We start from the raw sequence: 18109 nt of genomic DNA, 5'->3' as shown, positions 1-18109 counted from the left end.
CTGCTGCCCCTCCCTGCCCACTGGCAACGCACAGATCTGCAGGAAGGCAAAGCCGGCGGGTGCCACCAGGCTGTGCGCGGGGAGCGGAGACTGGGGGGAGGGGGGCTTCCTGGACTCTGCGGCGGGATTCCCAGCCGGGTGGGGTGGGGAGAGGGCCCCCCAGGTTGGGGGGGGGGGCGCCTGGTCATTCTGGGAGCAGCTGGTAAATTGTTCCTGGGGGTGGGGATAGGGGTGCCAAGGTGCCAGACCCCGGCTCCTGGAACGGCCCAAAGACTGCTGGCCCATCTCCCAGGCCCCAGAGGACGGTCTCTGGACAGGGGGCCGAAGCCAGTGGGGCTGGTCACAGGCGCCTGTGGACAGGGGGGCACAGGTGCCTGTCGGTCCAGGAGCCCAGAGCCCCAAGTCCCGCCAGGCAGGGTGCGCAGGCTGCTGGGGGCCCCGCACTTGGTAGCTCCGGGGCTTTTGCCTTATCCGCTGCCTGGCTGAGGCCTCTGCCAGCCAGCCGTGGGGAGCCGCTGGGGAAGAGGAGGGGCCGGGTGGGGAGGGGGCCCGCTCCTTCCTGCCCCCTCCCCTGCCCGCGGCCTGGGAAAAGGCAGCATATTGAGGCGCGGGGCTCCCAGCACCAGGCCCGGGGATGCTAATGCGGCGAGCGCGTTCCCACAGCCCGGACATTGTGCGGCGCGGCCCACCTGCTCCTCCGGGAGCGCCCATTGTGCCCGCGCCAATTCACAGGCAATTTAGCGTGCGCTAATGGGCCGGCGCCTTTGTGCGGCCCGCGCAGCCATTGGCCGCCGAGTGTGGGAACGGCCGCGGCGCCCGGGCCCCAGGCGCCAGGCCGCCGCCCGCGCCTATATAGGGCCTGGCCCAGGGTCCGCGCCAGCCCGGGACGCGCCTGGCCCTGCCCGCGCCGCCTCGCCCTCGCCTCCTGCGCCAGCCATGGCCCCCAGCACCGTGGCCGTGGAGCTGCTTAGCCCCAAAGAGAAGAACCGAGTAAGTGCCAGCCCCGCCCGGCGCGCCGGCCGCGTGCCCCGCGTGCCCCGCGGCCCTGCCTGACGCCCCCTCCTCCCGCAGCTGCGGAAGCCGGTGGTGGAGAAGATGCGGCGAGACCGCATCAACAGCAGCATCGAACAGCTGAAGCTGCTGCTGGAGCAGGAGTTCGCGCGGCACCAGCCCAACTCCAAGCTGGAGAAGGCGGACATCCTGGAGATGGCCGTCAGCTACCTGAAGCACAGCAAAGGTGAGCGCCCGCCCCCAGGCCGGCCCCGGCCCCGCGCCCGCCCCCGGGACCCTGGAGCGCGGCAAAGACGAGCGGGCGCCCAGCCCCAGCCCCTGCGGCCCCGGCCCCGCCCCCGCGCCCGCCCCCGGGACCCTGGAGCGCGGCAAAGACGAGCGCGCCCAGCCCCAGCCCCTGCAGCCCTGACCCCGCGCCCGCCCCCAGACCCAGCCCCGCGGCCCCGGCCCAAGGCCCTGGAGAGCGGCAAAGACAAGCGCGCGCCCAGCCCCAGCCCCTGCGGCCCTGACCCCGCGCCCGCCCCCAGACCCAGCCCCGCGGCCCCGGCCCAGGCCCTGGAGAGCGGCAAAGACGAGCGCGCGCCCAGCCCCAGCTCCTGCGGCCCTGACCCCGCGCCCGCCCCCAGACCCAGCCCCTGCGGCCCCGGCCCCGCGTCCGCCCCCGGGACCCTGGAGCGCGGCAAAGACGAGCGCGCGCCCAGACCCAGTCCCTGCGGCCCCGACCCCGCGCCCGCCCCCAGACCCAGCCCTCGCGCGCCCAGCCCCAGCCCCGCGGCCCCGGCCCAGGGCCCTGGAGAGCGGCAAAGATGAGCGCGCCCCCCGACCCTGCCCCTGCGGCCCTGACCTCGGGCCCGCCCCCGGCCCCAGCCCCTGCGCCCTCGCCGCCCGCTCACGACGCCGCGTCTCCCCGCAGCCTTCGCCGCCGCCGCCGGCCCCAAGAGCCTGCACCAGGACTACAGCGAGGGCTACTCGTGGTGCCTGCAGGAGGCCGTGCAGTTCCTCACGCTGCACGCCGCCAGCGACACGCACATGAAGCTGCTCTACCACTTCCAGCGGCCCCCGGCCGCGCCCGCCGCGGAGCCCAAGGCGCCGGGCGCCGCGCCGCCGCCCGCGCTCTGCTCCGCCAAGGCCGCCGCCGCCGCGCGCCAGCCGCCCTGCGGCCTCTGGCGGCCCTGGTGACGCGAGGCGCCGCGCCCCTCTGCACCAGGCGCCCTGCCCGGGCTGGCCGGCCCGCGGCGGGGGCGCGCTCGGAGGGCGCGCGCGCACAGTCCTCGAGGCTCGGGGACGGCCGCTGTGTGACCCCGCGGGGTCGTTCCGCCTGCGTTTCAGCAGGCGACTTCCGGGAGGTCCCGGCGCCAGTTGCCTTCTGTGAAGGCGGACCTGCAGGTGCATCCTCATAGGAGAACAGTGGGGGCTCACAGTGGGCTGCGGGGGCGGGGTCTCCGCCGGGGTCCTCACAGGACCGGCCGGGCGGGGCGGGTGGGGGTGCGCGCGGGCACGACTCGGTACTGGGAACGCGAACTCCCGGTCCCGTGGGGGCCGCCGACTGCGCCGAAGATTCAATAAAACCCGAGTGCCCACCTTGGTGTCGTCTCTGGTGTCCTCGCAGCCACTGGGCAGGGAGCAAGCGGGCGCGTGCCGGTGCTGCCCCCCGGGCCAGCGCCCCTCTGCGCTCACCAACAGGGGAGGCCCGGACGCGGGGGGAGCCGCCGGGCTGGGGGCTTCCCTGGCTGTGTGCCCGCGGCAGCCGTGCACAGCCTGGGCTTCCCGCCCCAGGCCTGCCCACTAGCACCTTACAGATGGTGGGGGGGACTGGTGGCAAAATGGCAGCCCCAGGACCCCTCTGCTGACCACTGAAAGGGAGACCAGGCCCCACACTGCTGTGGACCTCCGGCAGCACAGGCGTCTTGGCTGGGCAAGTGGACACGCGGTCAGCCCGCAGCCCCTGCGCCCTCCCTGGCCTGGTGGGCTCCCAGGGCAGAGCCCCACCCCGGCCCCAGCAGGCTGGCTGACCTCCCAGGGCGAGTCAGGCGGCGCCGTGCCTTCCTCGCTAAGGGGGCTGGGGGTGATGGCCAGAACCTGGACCTGTGGTTCGGAGCCCAGGCTCCCCAGGGCGCAGGGCGGGTGGGAGCTGGGCCCCCGCCCTGCAGCAAACGTCCGGGCGGCGTCGCGTCCCGCCACGCGTGCCGAGCACAGGGCCGGGTTCCCCCTCCGAGTGCTATGGGTGCATCAGCGAGGGGTCCGCCGCCCGGGGCGGCCGCCGGTACAGTCCTGCCCCCGGGCCCTGCAGGACACGGCGCCCTGGCCTCCGGAGCTCCGGGGACTGCCCCGCAAGCCGCGTTTCCGGGAGGCCCGCCAGGCAGCTCGCGGACGGAGGGTGAGGGCCAGGGACACGCGGGAGCCGGCCCGGGGCACCCGGGAGGCAGGTGCTGAATTCAGCCCGCCTGCTTCCAGCGAGAGCTCCTCCCAAGGGCCTGCCCACAGCCCCCGCACCCCCGCGCGGGCCCGGGATGCCGACCCGGCTCGGTCCCAGAATTCTCGCTTCCCCCGCCCTGCACTCTATGATGAGTCCCCAAACTGCAGGGACAAGTGCCCGTCCAGCTTAGCCCGGCCCAGAACCCGTGCCGAGCCCCGGCGAGCCCGGGAAGCGGCGGCAGCGCTCCACCTGCGGGCACCCTCGCCCGGCTTCTCCCGCCGGGCCGGCGCGGGCCCGAGCCGCCGGAGGAGAGGGGCGGGTCTCATTAGCATAATATATGCACGGGGCGTTTAACAGTCAAATATATGCGCATATATCTCCATGGCTGATGAGGCTGGCCGGGCACTTTCAAAATGGCGGAGTGTGGAGCGAGCGGCAGCGGGAGCAGCGGGGACAGCCTGGACAAGAGCATCACGCTGCCGCCCGACGAGATCTTCCGCAACTTGGAGAACGCCAAGCGCTTCGCCATCGACATAGGTAGCGGCGGGCCGGACGCCTGGGGCTGGCAGCCGGAGCGCGCGGGGCGCCGGCGGCGAGCGGGGGCGGCGGGAAGGACGAAGGGCGGGGGTGCGGGCTGCCGCGCACGGACTTACGGGCCGCCGCGCGCACAGCCTCACGGACCGCCGCGCGCCGCCTCACGGGAATTGTAGTCCCCCGAACGCGCTGGCGCGCCGGCTGGGGCAGCGGCCGGACTACCGCTCCCAGCAGGCGCCGCGCGGGCCCGAGCGGGGCATGCCGGGACTCGTAGTCGGCGGCGGCCGCTGTGGAGGAGGCCGCGGGCGGGAGGGGGCACCGGGGGAGGGTTGGCGGCCGCCGGGGGCCGGGGGCTGACGGCCTGAGGTGGCCGGCCTGAGGCTTGGCGGCCTTGCCGGGGCCGGCACGAGGACGACCCTGGCCTGGAGCCCCCGGGGCCGGGCCCGCTGGGACCCCTGTGCCGCGTGAAGTCCGCGCCGCCCGCAGGCCTCGCCCTGGACCGTTGACAGCTGGCGTGAGTGCGCGGGACCGTGGACGGGCCTCGGGGACTCGCGCCGCCCTCGCGTCCGGGCGCCCCCGTCGTTTGCCCGAGCTTCCGGGGCCCGGCTCCGCCGAGACCCTGCCCGCCTTCCCCTCCCTCCCGGCCTTGCCCCGTCGGCCCCGAGGAAGGTGACCCCCTTGGCCCGTGCCGCCGGCGAGGGAGCGGCGGGGTCCGGACCGGACCGCGCCCCGGGGGCTGCGGCGGCCGGGCAGAGGCCGTGCCGCCGGCCGCTCGCCGCGGGGCAGCGCGTCCGGTGGGAGTGGGAGGGCGGCCCGCGCCGGGGAAGTGCGCCGGGCGCCCGGGCCTGTGCCACAGCCAGCAAAGCCTTCGTGGGGAGGGGCGGGGAAGACCCCTCCCCACCGCACGCCCGGCTCTGCGCTCCAGGCCGAGCCGCTGCCCCTCGGGCTCCGCCCCCTCCACGCCCGATTGCAGTTTGGGTCCCTGAGCTGGGGCCGGCGCGTGGCCCTCTGCCCGGACGTGGGGGGCGTGGGCTGGGTCCTGAGCGCCCCTCGCCGCGGAGTGGCGTCCGGAGGGTCGGGGTTCCCGGGACCTGGGCGGGGAGGGGAGCCTGCAGGCCGGGCCGTCGTGTTCCTCCTCGGCCAGGGGCTCTGCAGGGCGCACGGACGCCGTTGGAGAGACCCCCGGCCGCGCAGGCCCGGGCGGGCACCAGCGTGTATGTAATAGACTTCCGGCACACTTCCCAGCCACCTGCCCTGCCCCTCCCCGCCCCGGGCTTCTCTGGGGCTCATTCCACGGGAAGTGTGCCACGGCTGACGCGTGTCAGGCCTTGGGCGTCTCCTGCCCCACGCGACAGAGCAAGTGTTCTGTACACTCCCGGGTCATTTTCTTATATAAATTTAAATATTTTACAAAAAAGGCTTTTTCCTCCAAACATACAAGTTTAGTTGACGATTCCCCACCGTGGCCGCGTAGCTTCTCCGCAGTGGAACGCCGACGTTCAGGGCGCCGCCTCGTGAGCACGGATCGCCGCGGGCTGCCGGGGAAGGCACCTGTGTGTCCCGAGGGCTCCTGCTCTGTCCTCCAGGGCCCGTGCCGCGGCCCGAGTGCCCACCACTGCGGCGGGGAACGCTGAGGAAACTCGATACAAAATAAAGCCGCACGGACCAGGTCCGAGTCTAAAGTCACTAGAAACAGAATCCGAAGTCTTCATTCGTGAAGATCAAGCCTGCTTCGTTCTCTCAGAAATTATAAAATACCAAGTGCTCGGCCCCGCCCCGTTTCCCCCTCCGCAGGCCCCTCGCCTGGGACCCGGGTCAGCCAGCGACTGGGCTCTTGGAAAACAGCCCGGAAGCTTTGACCTGACCTTGGGCCTCTGCGGGGTGCGTGCGTGCGTGCGTGCTACCTTCCCTGGGGGTCAGGGTGACCCCGTGGGTCAGGGTGACCGTGAAGGTGTGGCCCGGGTGCTGAGGGACACCCAAAAGTGTCCGCAGCTTCCCCGAGGCGGCCGGGCCCCGGGAGCACGGGCCGTGGTGGCACCTTGTCAGGGCCGTGCCTGCCGTGTGGCGTCCCGGAACCTCGCTCGGATGCCTTGGGTTCCCAGGGATCCCTGCCAGCTGCAGCCCTGCTGTCTGAGCCGGGTCTGGCCCTGTCCCCACCGTTTCCTCCTGGGCTGGAAGTAGGAGGAGCCCCCAGTGTGGGGAGGGGCAGGCGTCTGGAGGGACCCCTCCCCACCTCCACGCAGGAGCTGTGGGAGCTGAGGACCAGGGCGGGGCAGGTCCAGGGGCTGAGACCTCGGGCAGGGGTGGGGGAAGGGCTGTGCCCGTCCTCCTGTCCTCCAGCCCCGCGTGGGGGTGCTCTGACCTCCTGCCGCACAGAGGCCGGGGCTCGGGGCTGGGGCAGCCTGCCGAGGAGCTGGGTCCCTTGATGGGTGGTTCTCGGGACCTTGGTGTTTCCAGGTGGTTCCCTGGCTGGAGTGTGTCCCTCAGTGTCCGGAGCAGCCCCGTCCGTGCAGACAGCGTCAGCCTCGCTGTCCCAGCATGTCGGCCGTGATGCAGCCCTCGAGCCTGCGTGGCCTCAGCGTCGCCGTCTCTCGCCCCCCGGGGCTGGCGTTTGGCGCGGCGCTGGAGGTGCCGCCTGGGACACCGCCCCGGCAGAGTGCCAGGGTTCCAGTCCTGGGTCTCCTTTCAGACCCCGCTTCTCTCTGACACCCGGCCTCAGAGCCAGCAGTGGCGGCTCGCTGCCGCCCACGGGAGAGCGGACTGGGCCCTGGGCCCTGGGCCCCGGCCGCGGCAGCGAGTGGAAGGTCTCTGCCCGCCTCTTCTCTCCCCTCTGTCGTTCAAAAAAAATTTTTTTAAAGAAAGTTACACAGAGAGAGGAAGAGAGGCAGAGAGAGAGAGGGAGGGAGGTCTTCCATCCGCTGGTTCACTCCCCAAATGGCTACAACGGCCGGAGCTGAACCGATCCGAAGCCAGGAGCCAGGAGCTGCTTCTGGGTCTCCCACGTGGGTGCAGGGGCCCAAGCACCTGGGCCATCTTCCACTGCTTTCCCAGGCCATAGCAGGGAGCTGGATGGGAAGAGGAGCAGCCGGGACTTGAACCGGCACCCATATGGGATGCCGGCACTGAAGGTGGCGACTCCACCTGCCACGCCACAGTGCCGGCCCCTCAAATATTATTTTTGAAGAGCAAACTCCGTTCATCCTTGAAAGAGTTGGGATCCTAACCTCGCTGTCCCGTGCGTCCTGGTTTACCGGCCGTTTGGGTCCCAGGAGGGCAGTGCCCGCCCCGCCCCCCTCTGCTTCCCTCGCCTGCTCCTGCTGAGCGTGAGCTTGGCTGCGGGTCCTGAAGGTGCCCACCCACGGAGGACAGCCGCGGGCCCCTCCCAAGCCGGGGTGGGGGGCACTGGGGGTCCCTGCCTTGGGGTAGGGGACACTGGGGACCCCTGCCTCGGGGTGGGGGGCACTGGGGGTCCCTGCCTTGGGGTGGGGGGCACTGGGGGTCCCTGCCTTGGGGTGGGGGGGCACTGGGGGCCCTGCCTCGGGGTGGGGGGCACTGGGGGTCCCTGCCTTGGGGTGGGGGACACTGGGGGCCCCTGCCTCGGGGTGGGGGGCACTGGGGGCCCCTCCCTTAGCTGCAGTGGGGGGCACTGGGGGTCCCTGCCTCGGGGTGGGGGGCACTGGGGGCCCCTCCCTTAGCTGCAGTGGGGGGCACTGGGGGTCCCTGCCTCGGGGTGGGGGCACTGGGGGTCCCTGCCTCGGGGTGGGAGGAAGGATTGGTGTTTGCTTCCTCCCCTTCCTACGAGGCACCCACGCGGCTCTCACGTTCAGGTGCCCCAGACCCCGCGCCTTGAGGGGCCCTGCCCTAGGTCATGTGGGCGGGGCTGAGCGCCCCGTGTGTCCCCGCAGGTGGATCGCTGACCAAGCTGGCCTACTACTCCACAGTGCAGCACAAAGTCGCCAGAGTGAGGTCCTTCGACCACTCGGGGAAGGTGAGGCCCGCGCACTGTGGCTGTGCTGCCCGTGTTCAGGGGGCCCGCGGCCCCGCTCCGTCCCCTCCACGCACCACTTGGCGCCCCAGGAAGGCCGGTGCGGGCCAGGCGTCTGGTGCAGGTGCTGCCTTGGCAAGTGGGGTTCCCGGGCTGCGGGCTGGTGCCCGGGGCAGGGTGTGCAGGGACCCGCGTGCAGCCCCCCCTGCCTCGCAGGACTCGGGGCAGGAGCATGAGCCCCCCTACGAGGTGTCGGTACAGGAGGAGGTCACCGCACGCCTGCACTTCGTCAAGTTCGAGAACACGTACATCGAGGCCTGCCTGGACTTCATCAAAGCCCACCTGGTGAACACCGAGACCAAGGTCATCCAGGCCACAGGGGGCGGGGCCTACAAGTTCCAGGACCTCATCGAGGAGAAGCTGCAGCTGAAGTGAGTGGGGGAAGGGCGCGGTCCCCGGCCCCGTGGTCAGGCAGGCGTGGGGGGGGGCCTTGGCCCCGGGGGTCAGGATGGGGGGGAGGGGCGGGGGAAGGGGCGGGCACAGCATGAGTGGGGGAGGGGTGTATGAGTGGGGGAGGGTGTGGTCCCAGCCCCGTGGTCAGGAGGCGGGGTGGGGGAGGGGCGGGCGGCATGAGTGGGGGAGGGGGTGGCCCCGGGCCCCGTGGTCAGGAGGCGGGCGCGGCCCCGGCCGGGCGCTCAGGCGGCGTGGGTGCCGTGCCGGGCTCGCTCCAGGGTGCACCGGGAGGACGTGCTGAGCTGCCTGATCAAGGGCTGCAACTTCGTGCTGAGGAACATCCCGCAGGAGGCCTTCGTGTGCCAGGGCGACGCCGACGCCGAGTTCCGCTTCCAGACGAACCACCCCCACATCTTCCCCTACCTGCTCGTCAACATCGGCTCCGGGGTCTCCATCGTGAAGGTGAGGCCCGGGCGAGTGGCCGGGGCGGGCGCCGGGTGGGGGCGGGCCCTGCACTCGCGCGCCCCCCGCTATGCCCCAGGTGGAGGCCGAGGACAGGTTCGAGTGGATCGGCGGCAGCTCCATCGGAGGCGGCACCTTCTGGGGGCTCGGGGCTCTGCTCACCAGGACAAAGGTACCCGCGCCGGCAGAGGCTCCCGGCCCGCCCGGCCCTCCTGGGGCAAGGCCGCTGAGCGGCGGCTGGGGCTGGCCCTGGCCATCTCCTCCGGAGCGCCCCTCGGTGCTGGTCCCTCGGGGCCTGGCCGTCTCCTCCGGAGCGCCCCTCGGTGCTGGTCCCTCGGTGCTGGTCCCTCGGGGCCTGGCCGTCTCCACCGGAGCGCCCCTCGGTGCTGGTCCCTCGGTGCTGGTCCCTCGGGGCCTGGCCGTCTCCTCCGGAGCGCCCCTCGGTGCTGGTCCCTCGGTGCTGGTCCCTCGGGGCCTGGCCGTCTCCTCCGGAGCGCCCCTCGGTGCTGGTCCCTCGGTGCTGGTCCCTCGGGGCCTGGCCGTCTCCACCGGAGCGCCCCTCGGTGCTGGTCCCTCGGGGCCTGGCCGTCTCCTCCGGAGCGTCCCTCGGTGCTGGTCCCTCGGTGCTGGTCCCTCGGGGCCTGGCCGTCTCCACCGGAGCGCCCCTCGGTGCTGGTCCCTCGGGGCCTGGCCGTCTCCTCCGGAGCGCCCCTCGGTGCTGGTCCCTCGGTGCTGGTCCCTCGGGGCCTGGCCGTCTCCTCCGGAGCGCCCCTCGGTGCTGGTCCCTCGGGGCCTGCCCGGCTCCCCTCCCTTTGGGGCAGTCTCCGGGAGGCGGGCGCCTCACCCGCTGGCCTCTGCTCCGCCCACAGAAGTTCGACGAGCTGCTGCAGCTGGCCTCCAGGGGCCAGCACGCCAACGTGGACATGCTGGTGCGCGACGTGTACGGCGGCGCCCACCAGACCCTGGGGCTGAGCGGCGACCTCATCGCCAGCAGCTTCGGGAAGTCTGCCACTGCCGACAAAGGTGCCTGCCGGGCCCCGCCCACAGGGCCCCTGGCGCGGGACAGCGTGCCGTGTTGTCGGGACGGCTGCGGGACGTGTGACTTAGCAGCAGTGTGGGGTTTGGCTTCTGGGTTTTGTTGAGGCTTTTTTGGTCCCATTTTTTTAAAGGTTTATTTATTTATTGAAGGAGTCAGAGAGGGGATGAGACAGAGAGAGAGAGAGACAGAGACGTCTTCCCTCTGCTGGTTCACTTTCCAGGTGGCCGCAGCGGCCAGGGGTGAGCCAGGCTGAAGCCAGGAGCTCACCCACGCGCGTGCAGGGGCCCAGGCACCTGGGTCGTCTTCAGTGCCTTTCCCAGGCCACGAGCAAGGAGCTGGGTGGGTTGGAGCAGCCGGGCCCGGAGCTGCTGCCGTGCGGGAGGCCGGCGTCGCGGGCGGTGGCTTCACCCCTGCAGCACCACGCCGGCCACTTTCTTTGCCCTTGGAAAGCAAAGCCTGATCCGTCCAGCAGTCACACGCAGGTCACACGCAGGTCACCCGGGTCACGTGGGCCGGGCGCTGCGGCGTCCTCCCTGCCTTCTCCCCCCTCGCCACACGCGTGTCCCGTGTGCTTATTCTCAGAGTTCTCGAAGGAAGATGTGGCCAAGAGCCTGCTGCACATGATCAGCAACGACGTGGGGCAGCTGGCGTGCCTGCACGCCCGGCTGCACGGCCTGGACCGCGTGTACTTCGGCGGCTTCTTCATCCGGGGCCACCCCGTGACCATGCGCACCATCACCTACAGCATCAACTTCTTCTCCAAGGTGCGGCCGCCAGCACACGCGTGTTCCAACGGGAGGCCGCTGGCGTGGTCCCGGCCCGTGCTCCGCTCCCCGGGAGGTGTGGGCCCTGTGTGTCCGTCCACGCTGGTGACACGCGTGTGGCCACACGTGGCTTGGCTCTGCAGGGGGAGGTCCAGGCGCTGTTCCTGAGGCACGAAGGCTACCTGGGGGCCATCGGCGCCTTTCTGAGAGGAGCGGAGCAGGACAGTGAGTAGAGCGGCGGGGCGGGGCGGAGCAGGACAGTGAGTAGAGCGGCGGGGCGGGGCGGAGCAGGACAGTGAGTAGAGCGGCGGGGCGGGGCGGAGCAGGACAGTGAGTAGAGCGGCGGGGCGGGGCGCGCGGGGCCCGGGCAGGGGTGGGGGCGGTCCTGAGGCCTCCAGGGGGGACGAGAACGAGGGGCAGCTTCTGGCCCAGCCCGCTGGCCTCTTGTCTCCGCAGACCCTAACCAGTACAGCTGGGGCGAGAACTACGCCGGCAGCTCGGGGCTGAGGAGCACCTCGCCGGGGCTGGGCCCCACGCAGCGGGCCCGGAGCGGCACCGTGAGTAGCGGGTCCCGCGTGGGCACCTCGCGTGTCTTCGGAGCAGACCCCTCCCCAGGGCCGTGTGCACACCAGCGCTCTGCAATGGCTTCCTTCAGCGGCAGGGTCCGCTCTCCGGGGAAGGCTCTGAATCCACCCCACTGGGGTGAGGCCCGTGTACTGGACGGCGGGCTGGCCGTGTCCTGAGCTGGGTGGAGCAGAGCCGGGCTGCGGGGTGGGCCCCACTGCCCACGTCCCCGTGTGTGCCTGCATCAGCGGCTCGAGGGCTTCCCGCGGGGGCCTGGTGCCCTCTGCCGGGGGCTGGCAAAAGTGCAGGTAGTGGAGAAGGGCCGGGTGCCCGGCGTGTGGGCAGGCAGGGGTGTGGGCAGTGGACGCTCTCAGGCCGGACCGTCTTCCCGGTGCAGGGCCTCTGGCCCGCAGGTGCACGGGTGGTTGCTTAGTCCGGTTAACACGCTGGGTGCACGTGTGGTTAGGCCCTTCCCAGCAGGGCAAGTGGCTGTGGCTCTGATGGCCGTGGGCGCCGTGGAATGGCCCAGCCCTGGCCGGGTGGAGCCAGGGCGCGGTGAGCAGACGTCAGCCCTGCAGAGGGGCCACACGGGCCAGCGATGGGGCCACGGGGGCAAGGCTGGAGGGCCAGAGCCCCGCCCACGTTGCGGGGTGGAGGCGCAGGGCCCTGAGCACCAGAAAAGCCCCTTGGAGTCTCCCCTTGGAGACTAGAGACACAGCCTGGGCTCGGGGGGTTGGGAGGGGAGCGGGGAGAGCTGGTGCTGGAATGGACACAGGCCACTGTGGGAGGGGGCTGAGGAGGGCAGACCGCCACCCCCGCACCCCAGTGCCAAACCATGCGGTCAGCAGGAGGCCCAGTGTGGCACAGGAGGGGGTGCTGGCGGGAGGGAGGAGGCCCAGCGCGGCACTGGGGGGGTGCTGGCCGGAGGGAGGAGGCCCAGCGCGGCACGGGGGGGAGTGCTGGCGGGAGGGAGGAGGCCCAGCGCGGCACAGAAAGGGGTGCTGGCCAGAGGGAGGAGGCCCAGCGTGGCACGGGGGGGGGGGGTGCTGGCGCTCCTGTGTTCTTGCAGGGAAAGCTCAGACTTAGGAAGTCGGGTTGGGGTCTTTCCGGGGACCACGGTGATCTCCGCCCCTGCTCTGTCCTCCAGTTCGACCTGCTGGAGATGGACCGGCTGGAGAGGCCACTGGTGGACCTGCCGCTTCTCCTGGACCCAGCCTCCTACGTGCCCGACACGGTGGACCTCACTGACGACGCCCTGGCCCGCAAGTACTGGCTCACCTGCTTCGAGGAGGCGCTGGACGGGGTGAGGCTCGGCGCGGTGGGGCTGGGGGGCGCAGCGCCCGAGTCCTGTGGCCGCGCTCCTGGCTGTCCCTGAGTGTTGCTGACTGAGGGCGGGGCGGGGCCAGACTCCCCACACAGCTCCCTGAGCTCCAGGAAGCGCCACCTGTGCCGGGCGCCTTCCTCTCTCCCAGGCCGGGCCCTGTCCTGCAGCAGCTCGGGGCCAGGCCCTGCACTACAGCACCTGAGCTGCACGGGGTCGGGGCGGCCACAGGTGAAGTCCAGCTCCAGGCCACGGGGGTGGAACGTGAGACCTGGGGGTCCAGCCGGGTCTGCCCCGAGTGAGGGGCTCCTGTCCAAGGACGCGGACCTGAGCCTGGGCTTTGCACCCGTGCCCCAGGGCGGCCGGGGAAGCCCCGTGTCCCTGAGGGCCTCTGCGGGCAGAGCTGGCCCTGCTGACGGCCCGCCCTGGCAGGTGGTGAAGCGAGCCGTGGCGAGCCAGCCCGAGGCCCTGGACGCGGCCGAGAGGGCCGAGAAGTTCCGACAGAAGTACAGGGACAAGCTGCAGGTGCTGCGGCTGCAGCCCTAGTGAGTGCCGCCCCGCGCCGCCCGCTGCTGTCAGCCCGCGCCCCGCCGGCCGGGGGGGGGGGGGGGGGCAGCCCCGTGACCACCGTGGCCTCCGTGCCGCACGCCTCCTTGGGCTTCCTGGCCGCCGTGGGGCTGGCCCCAGACAGAGAGCAGCACCGGCTTGGTCGGCCTGCTCAGCCTCTCTGCCCTGGTCTGTCCCCAGTGCCTATGGGAGCCTGACCGTGCGCAGCCTGCTGGACACCAGGGAGCACTGTTTGAACGAGTTCAACTTCCCGGACCCCTACTGCAAAGTGAGTGCCGCTGCACAGCGAGGGGGCGCACGGTGTCTGGGGCCGTGTGGGTCTCGTGGTGGCCCTGGCTTGGTGCTGGTGTGGAAGCGCACGGGAACCCGAGGACAGCTGAGTGCCGGTTAGGCTGCTGGGCGTGTGTGGAGGGGGGGCAAGTGTGAGCACGGCCCCAGCGGGTCCCCTGGGGGAGGGGCAGGGGCTGCCCTGGGCTTGCCCGTGGCCCCCAGGAAGCGGAACCCACCAGAGGTTCCTCTGTCTCCCCGTGGCTGGGGCTGTGTGGCCTCCGGGGGTCAGCACTGGGCTCGCAGAGCCGGTGGGGGCGTCCGTCTTGCTCGCAGGTGTCAGCCTGGAGGTGCCAGCCCTGCTGTGCTTCTCTGCCCAGGGCTGGCTGCTCACCACGCCCCCTGCCCCCCCCCCCCGCCGCGTGCCCATGGCGGATGGTGAGGTTTGGGCAGTGGCTCCCATGGGCGGGGCTGTGTCCCCCAGGCCCCCTCCTGAGCCCTGCAGGCCCCACGTCAGCCTGGTACAGCCTTGGCAGGCAGCCCCGGCCTGAAGCCCCCAGGGAGCGTGGTGCTGGTCGCCGCCTGCAGCTCTCACCGCGCCCCGCCCCGCCCGCAGGTGAAGCAGCAGGAGAATGGCGTGGCGCTGCGGGGCTTCCAGAGCGTGGTGCGCGCCCTGGACGCCCTGGGCTGGGAGGAGCGGCAGCTGGCGCTGGCGAAGGGCCTCCTGGCGGGCAACGTCTTCGACTGGGGGGCCAAGGCCGTGGCTGAGTAGGTGTCCACGCAGGGGGTGCACACGGGGCTGGCTGCCGTGTGAGGGAGGGGCGGCCCCCAGGGCCCTGGCGTGGATTGGAAATTGGGGTCTGACAGCACCAAGTCAGGAGAGGCGGGAGCACGGCCCCACGCGTCCCCGCCCCCGCCGCTGCTGTGGGCGGACCCGGAGTCCCTCGCTCCCCACTGTAGGCAGCTGTCCCTCACAGGGGGCGCCCACGGTCCTAGGGAGGATCTGTGCACACCCTGCCCACCCTCACTGCCCTCTGGGCAGCACGTCCAGCCGCTCTACGAGGGCTGTGCCGGGGTCCCTGCCCGGCACCCGTGGCTGCCCATCATGGAGACGCCCCCGCCCCACGGGGCTGAGTTTTTCTTGGGATTCTGCCGTCCTGCGGAAACGCACAGTGTCACCCGCGGGCTCAGCGGGGGGTGGGGCTCGTGGCCGTGTCGTTGGTGACTGTGTCTCGTCCCGTCCCAGCGTCCTCGAGTCCGATCCGCACTTCGGGTTTGAAGAGGCGAAGAGGAAGTTACAAGGTAGGAGCCAGCGCGCGTGTCTGTGGCCTGGTCGGGGAGGGCTGGGAGAGCCTGCGGCCTGGAGCCCCCTGAGGCCCCCCACGCTGGCCCACGAGCGCCGGCCAATCTCGTCTCCTCCGTCTCCGCAGAGCGGCCCTGGCTCGTGGATTCCTACGACGCGTGGCTGCAGAGACTGAAGGTGCGTGCGGGCGCCGCGCCTCTCCCCGGGGGCAGGGAACATGGGGTCAGGGGCCCAGACGGGGGACACAGAGCCAGCGGGGGTGGCCCAGGACCCAGGCCGTGCACACAGCCCCTCCCAGTCTCTGCGCTGCCGAGGCCAGACTCTGCCTGACCTGCAGTGACCGCTCGCCAGGCCAGCTGCGCCTGCACACAAAGGCTTTGGTCTGCTCACTGGAAGGAGTGGGTGTGGCCTCTGCAGGCTGTCCCTGTCCCCAGTGCCTGCCGTCCTCTGGGGCCGTGACGCCCGGTCCCAGCCCTGGGTGTGGGTGCAGTGGGTGTGGCCCCGGCCCCGGGAGTGGGTGCAGTGGGGTCTGAAGTTTTGGACGCGCCTGTTCCCAACTGAACGCCCTGGTTTTGTCTTACAGGGGCCCCCTCATAAATGTGCCTTAATTTTCGCAGATAACAGTGGAATAGACCTCATTTTGGGAGTCTTCCCCTTTGTCAGGGAGCTACTCTTTAGAGGGACGGAGGTGAGTGAGGAGGCTGTGTGGTGGGACCTTCCCCTGGGCTTCGTGGCTCTTGGTGGGGTTGGCGGTGCTGGGGGCCTCTGGCAGCCGTGGTCGGAGCTCCTGCGCGCACAGCAGGTAGGTGCAGGTGCGCGCGAGGCCGACGGGTGACCCTGGCCTCCTGGGTCATGGGTCTCTCTGCTGGGGCTTCGGGTCTGACCCCATAGCTTCCTGGGAAGTTGTTTATGGCAGCCTCGGGGTGACTGCAGCCAGGCCCTGAGCACAGCTCCTCCCCTCACGGGGGCCACAGGACCTGGCCCCTCAGCAGCCGGCAGCTGGCAGGCCCTGGTGGGCGGCTCTGCCCTCGCTGGGGCCCGCTGTCGGAGAGCCCGGCTGCGTGCAGGCCAGCGTCGTGCCGGGCAACAGGGCCCTAAAGAGCCCGGCCTCCCCCACAGGTCATCCTGGCGTGCAACTCGGGCCCCGCCCTCAATGACGTGACGCACAGCGAGTCCTTGCTGGTGGCCGAGCGCATCGCGGCCATGGACCCGCTTGTGCGGTGAGTGCAGGTGGGCGCCGGGGGGGGGGGGCGCCCTGTGTGGTGTGGGGCCCTGACCACCTTGTGCCCCGCAGCACGGCCCTCAGAGAGGAGAAGCTGCTGCTGGTGCAGACCGGTTCGAGCTCCCCCTGCCTCGACCTCAGGTAACCGCGCCGCCCCCCGCCTTTACCGGGACCTGTGGGGGATGGGCCTTGGGTGGTCAGGGCTGCCGCAGCCCGTGTCCCCGTGGCCACTCGGCTCTGGCAGAGGCACGCTGGGCGCCCGCCTGGCCTCTGCCTGGGTGGTGGGGAGTCTCCGCCGTCACCGTGGACAGTGATGACGGGCGCTGATCTCTGTGCCTGCGGATTCCAGGGGAGAGCGCGGCCTCGGGAGCGCGGGTCGCTGGTCTCTAGTTAGTGCACTCTCGCCCCGGCGCGTGTGTGTTTGAGAGGCAGAGACAGAGAAAGAACAGACAGGAGACGACTCCCGGGCCCTGGTGCGCTCCCCAGATGTCCTGGGGCTGGGGCTGGGCCAGGCAGGAACGGCACCAGGGCCCCAGGTCGGGGCAGGGACTTGAGATCTGAGCCTGCAGGTGCACGTCAGCAGGGCCCTGGACCCCGGTGCTGGGCTGCGGGCCCTTTAACGGCGACCAGCCCGCCTCCCAGCCCCCCTTCCCACCGCAGAAGGCTGTCTCTAAAATCAGATGATGGACGATGGCGCAGTCCTGCATGAGGCCGGGGGTCCGGGGGAGGAGTCCGCCCCGCAGGGCTGGGCGCAGGAGCCCCTGCTGGTGCAGGAGGGTGGGGGTCCGCCCCGGGGAGCCGTTTGGGGTCCAGCCCCTACCCCGGTCTCACTGCCACCTTCCTCCCCAAAGCCGCCTGGACAAGGGGCTGGCCGCGCTGGTGCGGGAGCGTGGCGCCGACCTGGTGGTCATCGAGGGCATGGGCCGGGCCGTGCACACCAACTACCACGCGGCCCTGCGCTGTGAGAGCCTCAAGCTGGCCGTGCTCAAGAACGCCTGGCTGGCCGCGCGGCTGGGCGGCCAGCTCTTCAGTGTCATCTTCAAGTACGAGGTCCCGGCCGAGTGAGCGCCGCCCGGCTCAGCGCGGCCGCAGAGACCTGTGTCCCTCGGAGTACTCGCCCCGCACCCGTGACTGACGGCCGGCCTGCCGGGGGCGCCGTGGCGGAGGGCATTTAACTGTGAAATAGTCTTTTATATATGTATAAATATATAAATATATACAGACGGCTGTGACGGCCACCGCCGCGGGCACCACGCGCAGTCGAGGAGCGAGGCTGGGGCCGTTCTGTGCGGGAGCGGGCGGCCGGCGGGTGCAGCGGGCAGGGCCCTTGTTTTCCCCAGAACCTCATGGGTCTGACTCCCTCGTCCCGGACCCCTGCCCGCCCCGTGCCTCCTCCCTCTGGCAACATCACTCCTCTCCCTGCTGCACCTGGGGCCAGAGCGAGGCCCAGGGCCCTTGCCTGCAGAGCGAGCGAGGCGTCGGTGGCCCTGGAGGGCTCTTGGAGGGCGCCGGGGTGGCACAGACCCCGCCCCAGGCACCGCTCTCTGCTTGTCGCTGTGACCTGCAGCCTGGGACAGCTGCAGGGTCCAGGGTCCCCTCAGCTGGTGCCGGCACCCAGGGAGAAGACAGCAGGACGGGCTCCCTGGGCTCTGAAGCCTGAGCCTTCCAGTGGACCCCAGGGTGGCCAAGGCCCCCACAGTGAAAGGGCTGAGCCAGGCCAGTGTGGCGGCGCCTGCTGGGGACAGTGGCTGCCACCGCCATGACTGCCCCTCGCTTCCCACCAAGTCACCCAAGCCTGGACACTCTTGTCCTGGGCGAGGGGGCGGGGGGCTGGACGCCTCCCACAGCTCTGCTGGGCAGTGCAGGGCCTGCAGGCCAGCCTGAGCCAGGCCTGTCTCACCCCGCTGTGGTGATGCCGTGACCCCTGCCAGCCACACTGCGTCCCTGCCCTGCCCGCTGGGTCCTGGAGACCCACGCTTTGCCACTGGGGGGCTGTCACCCCCACCAGCCCCATCACAGTCCAGCCGTCCCAGGGCAGCGGCCTGATAAGGAAGCCCCATCTGGCCTGCAGGTCCTGGTGGGCGCCCCTCGCCTCTGGCCCTGGGCTGCCTGGTGCAGGACAGCTGACCCCTCACCGGGCTCCCGGTGCCAGCCACACCCTCAGCCCCAGCCGTGTTCCGCACGTGCCCGTGCCCTTGAGG

General features: G+C 71.5%; 2 protein-coding genes across 2 annotated transcripts; both read left to right on the top strand.

The window, feature by feature from the left end:
- The first annotated feature begins 936 nt into the window (after positions 1–936).
- HES5 (hes family bHLH transcription factor 5) lies at positions 937–2190 on the top strand. The gene is made up of 3 exons (XM_062193063.1): positions 937–990; positions 1072–1237; positions 1925–2190. Exons 1-3 carry the CDS (start codon positions 937–939, stop codon positions 2188–2190), a joined length of 486 nt encoding a protein of 161 aa, XP_062049047.1.
- Positions 2191–3832: 1642 nt separating this feature from the next.
- On the top strand, positions 3833–17148 carry PANK4 (pantothenate kinase 4 (inactive)). Its single transcript, XM_062190312.1, has 19 exons — positions 3833–3964; positions 7867–7949; positions 8163–8377; positions 8678–8861; positions 8941–9033; positions 9731–9884; positions 10483–10664; positions 10808–10889; positions 11121–11221; positions 12376–12531; positions 12982–13094; positions 13297–13384; positions 14000–14151; positions 14630–14685; positions 14814–14863; positions 15270–15374; positions 15806–15906; positions 15981–16049; positions 16760–17148. The coding sequence occupies exons 1-19, from the start codon at positions 3841–3843 to the stop codon at positions 16971–16973; spliced, it is 2322 nt and encodes a 773-aa protein (XP_062046296.1). The 5' UTR covers positions 3833–3840; the 3' UTR covers positions 16974–17148.
- Positions 17149–18109: the final 961 nt, after the last annotated feature.

The sequence above is a fragment of the Lepus europaeus genome, chromosome 5 (genome assembly GCF_033115175.1).
Source record: "Lepus europaeus isolate LE1 chromosome 5, mLepTim1.pri, whole genome shotgun sequence".
NCBI lineage: Eukaryota > Metazoa > Chordata > Mammalia > Lagomorpha > Leporidae > Lepus > Lepus europaeus.
This window is presented reverse-complemented; position numbering and strand designations above follow the sequence as displayed.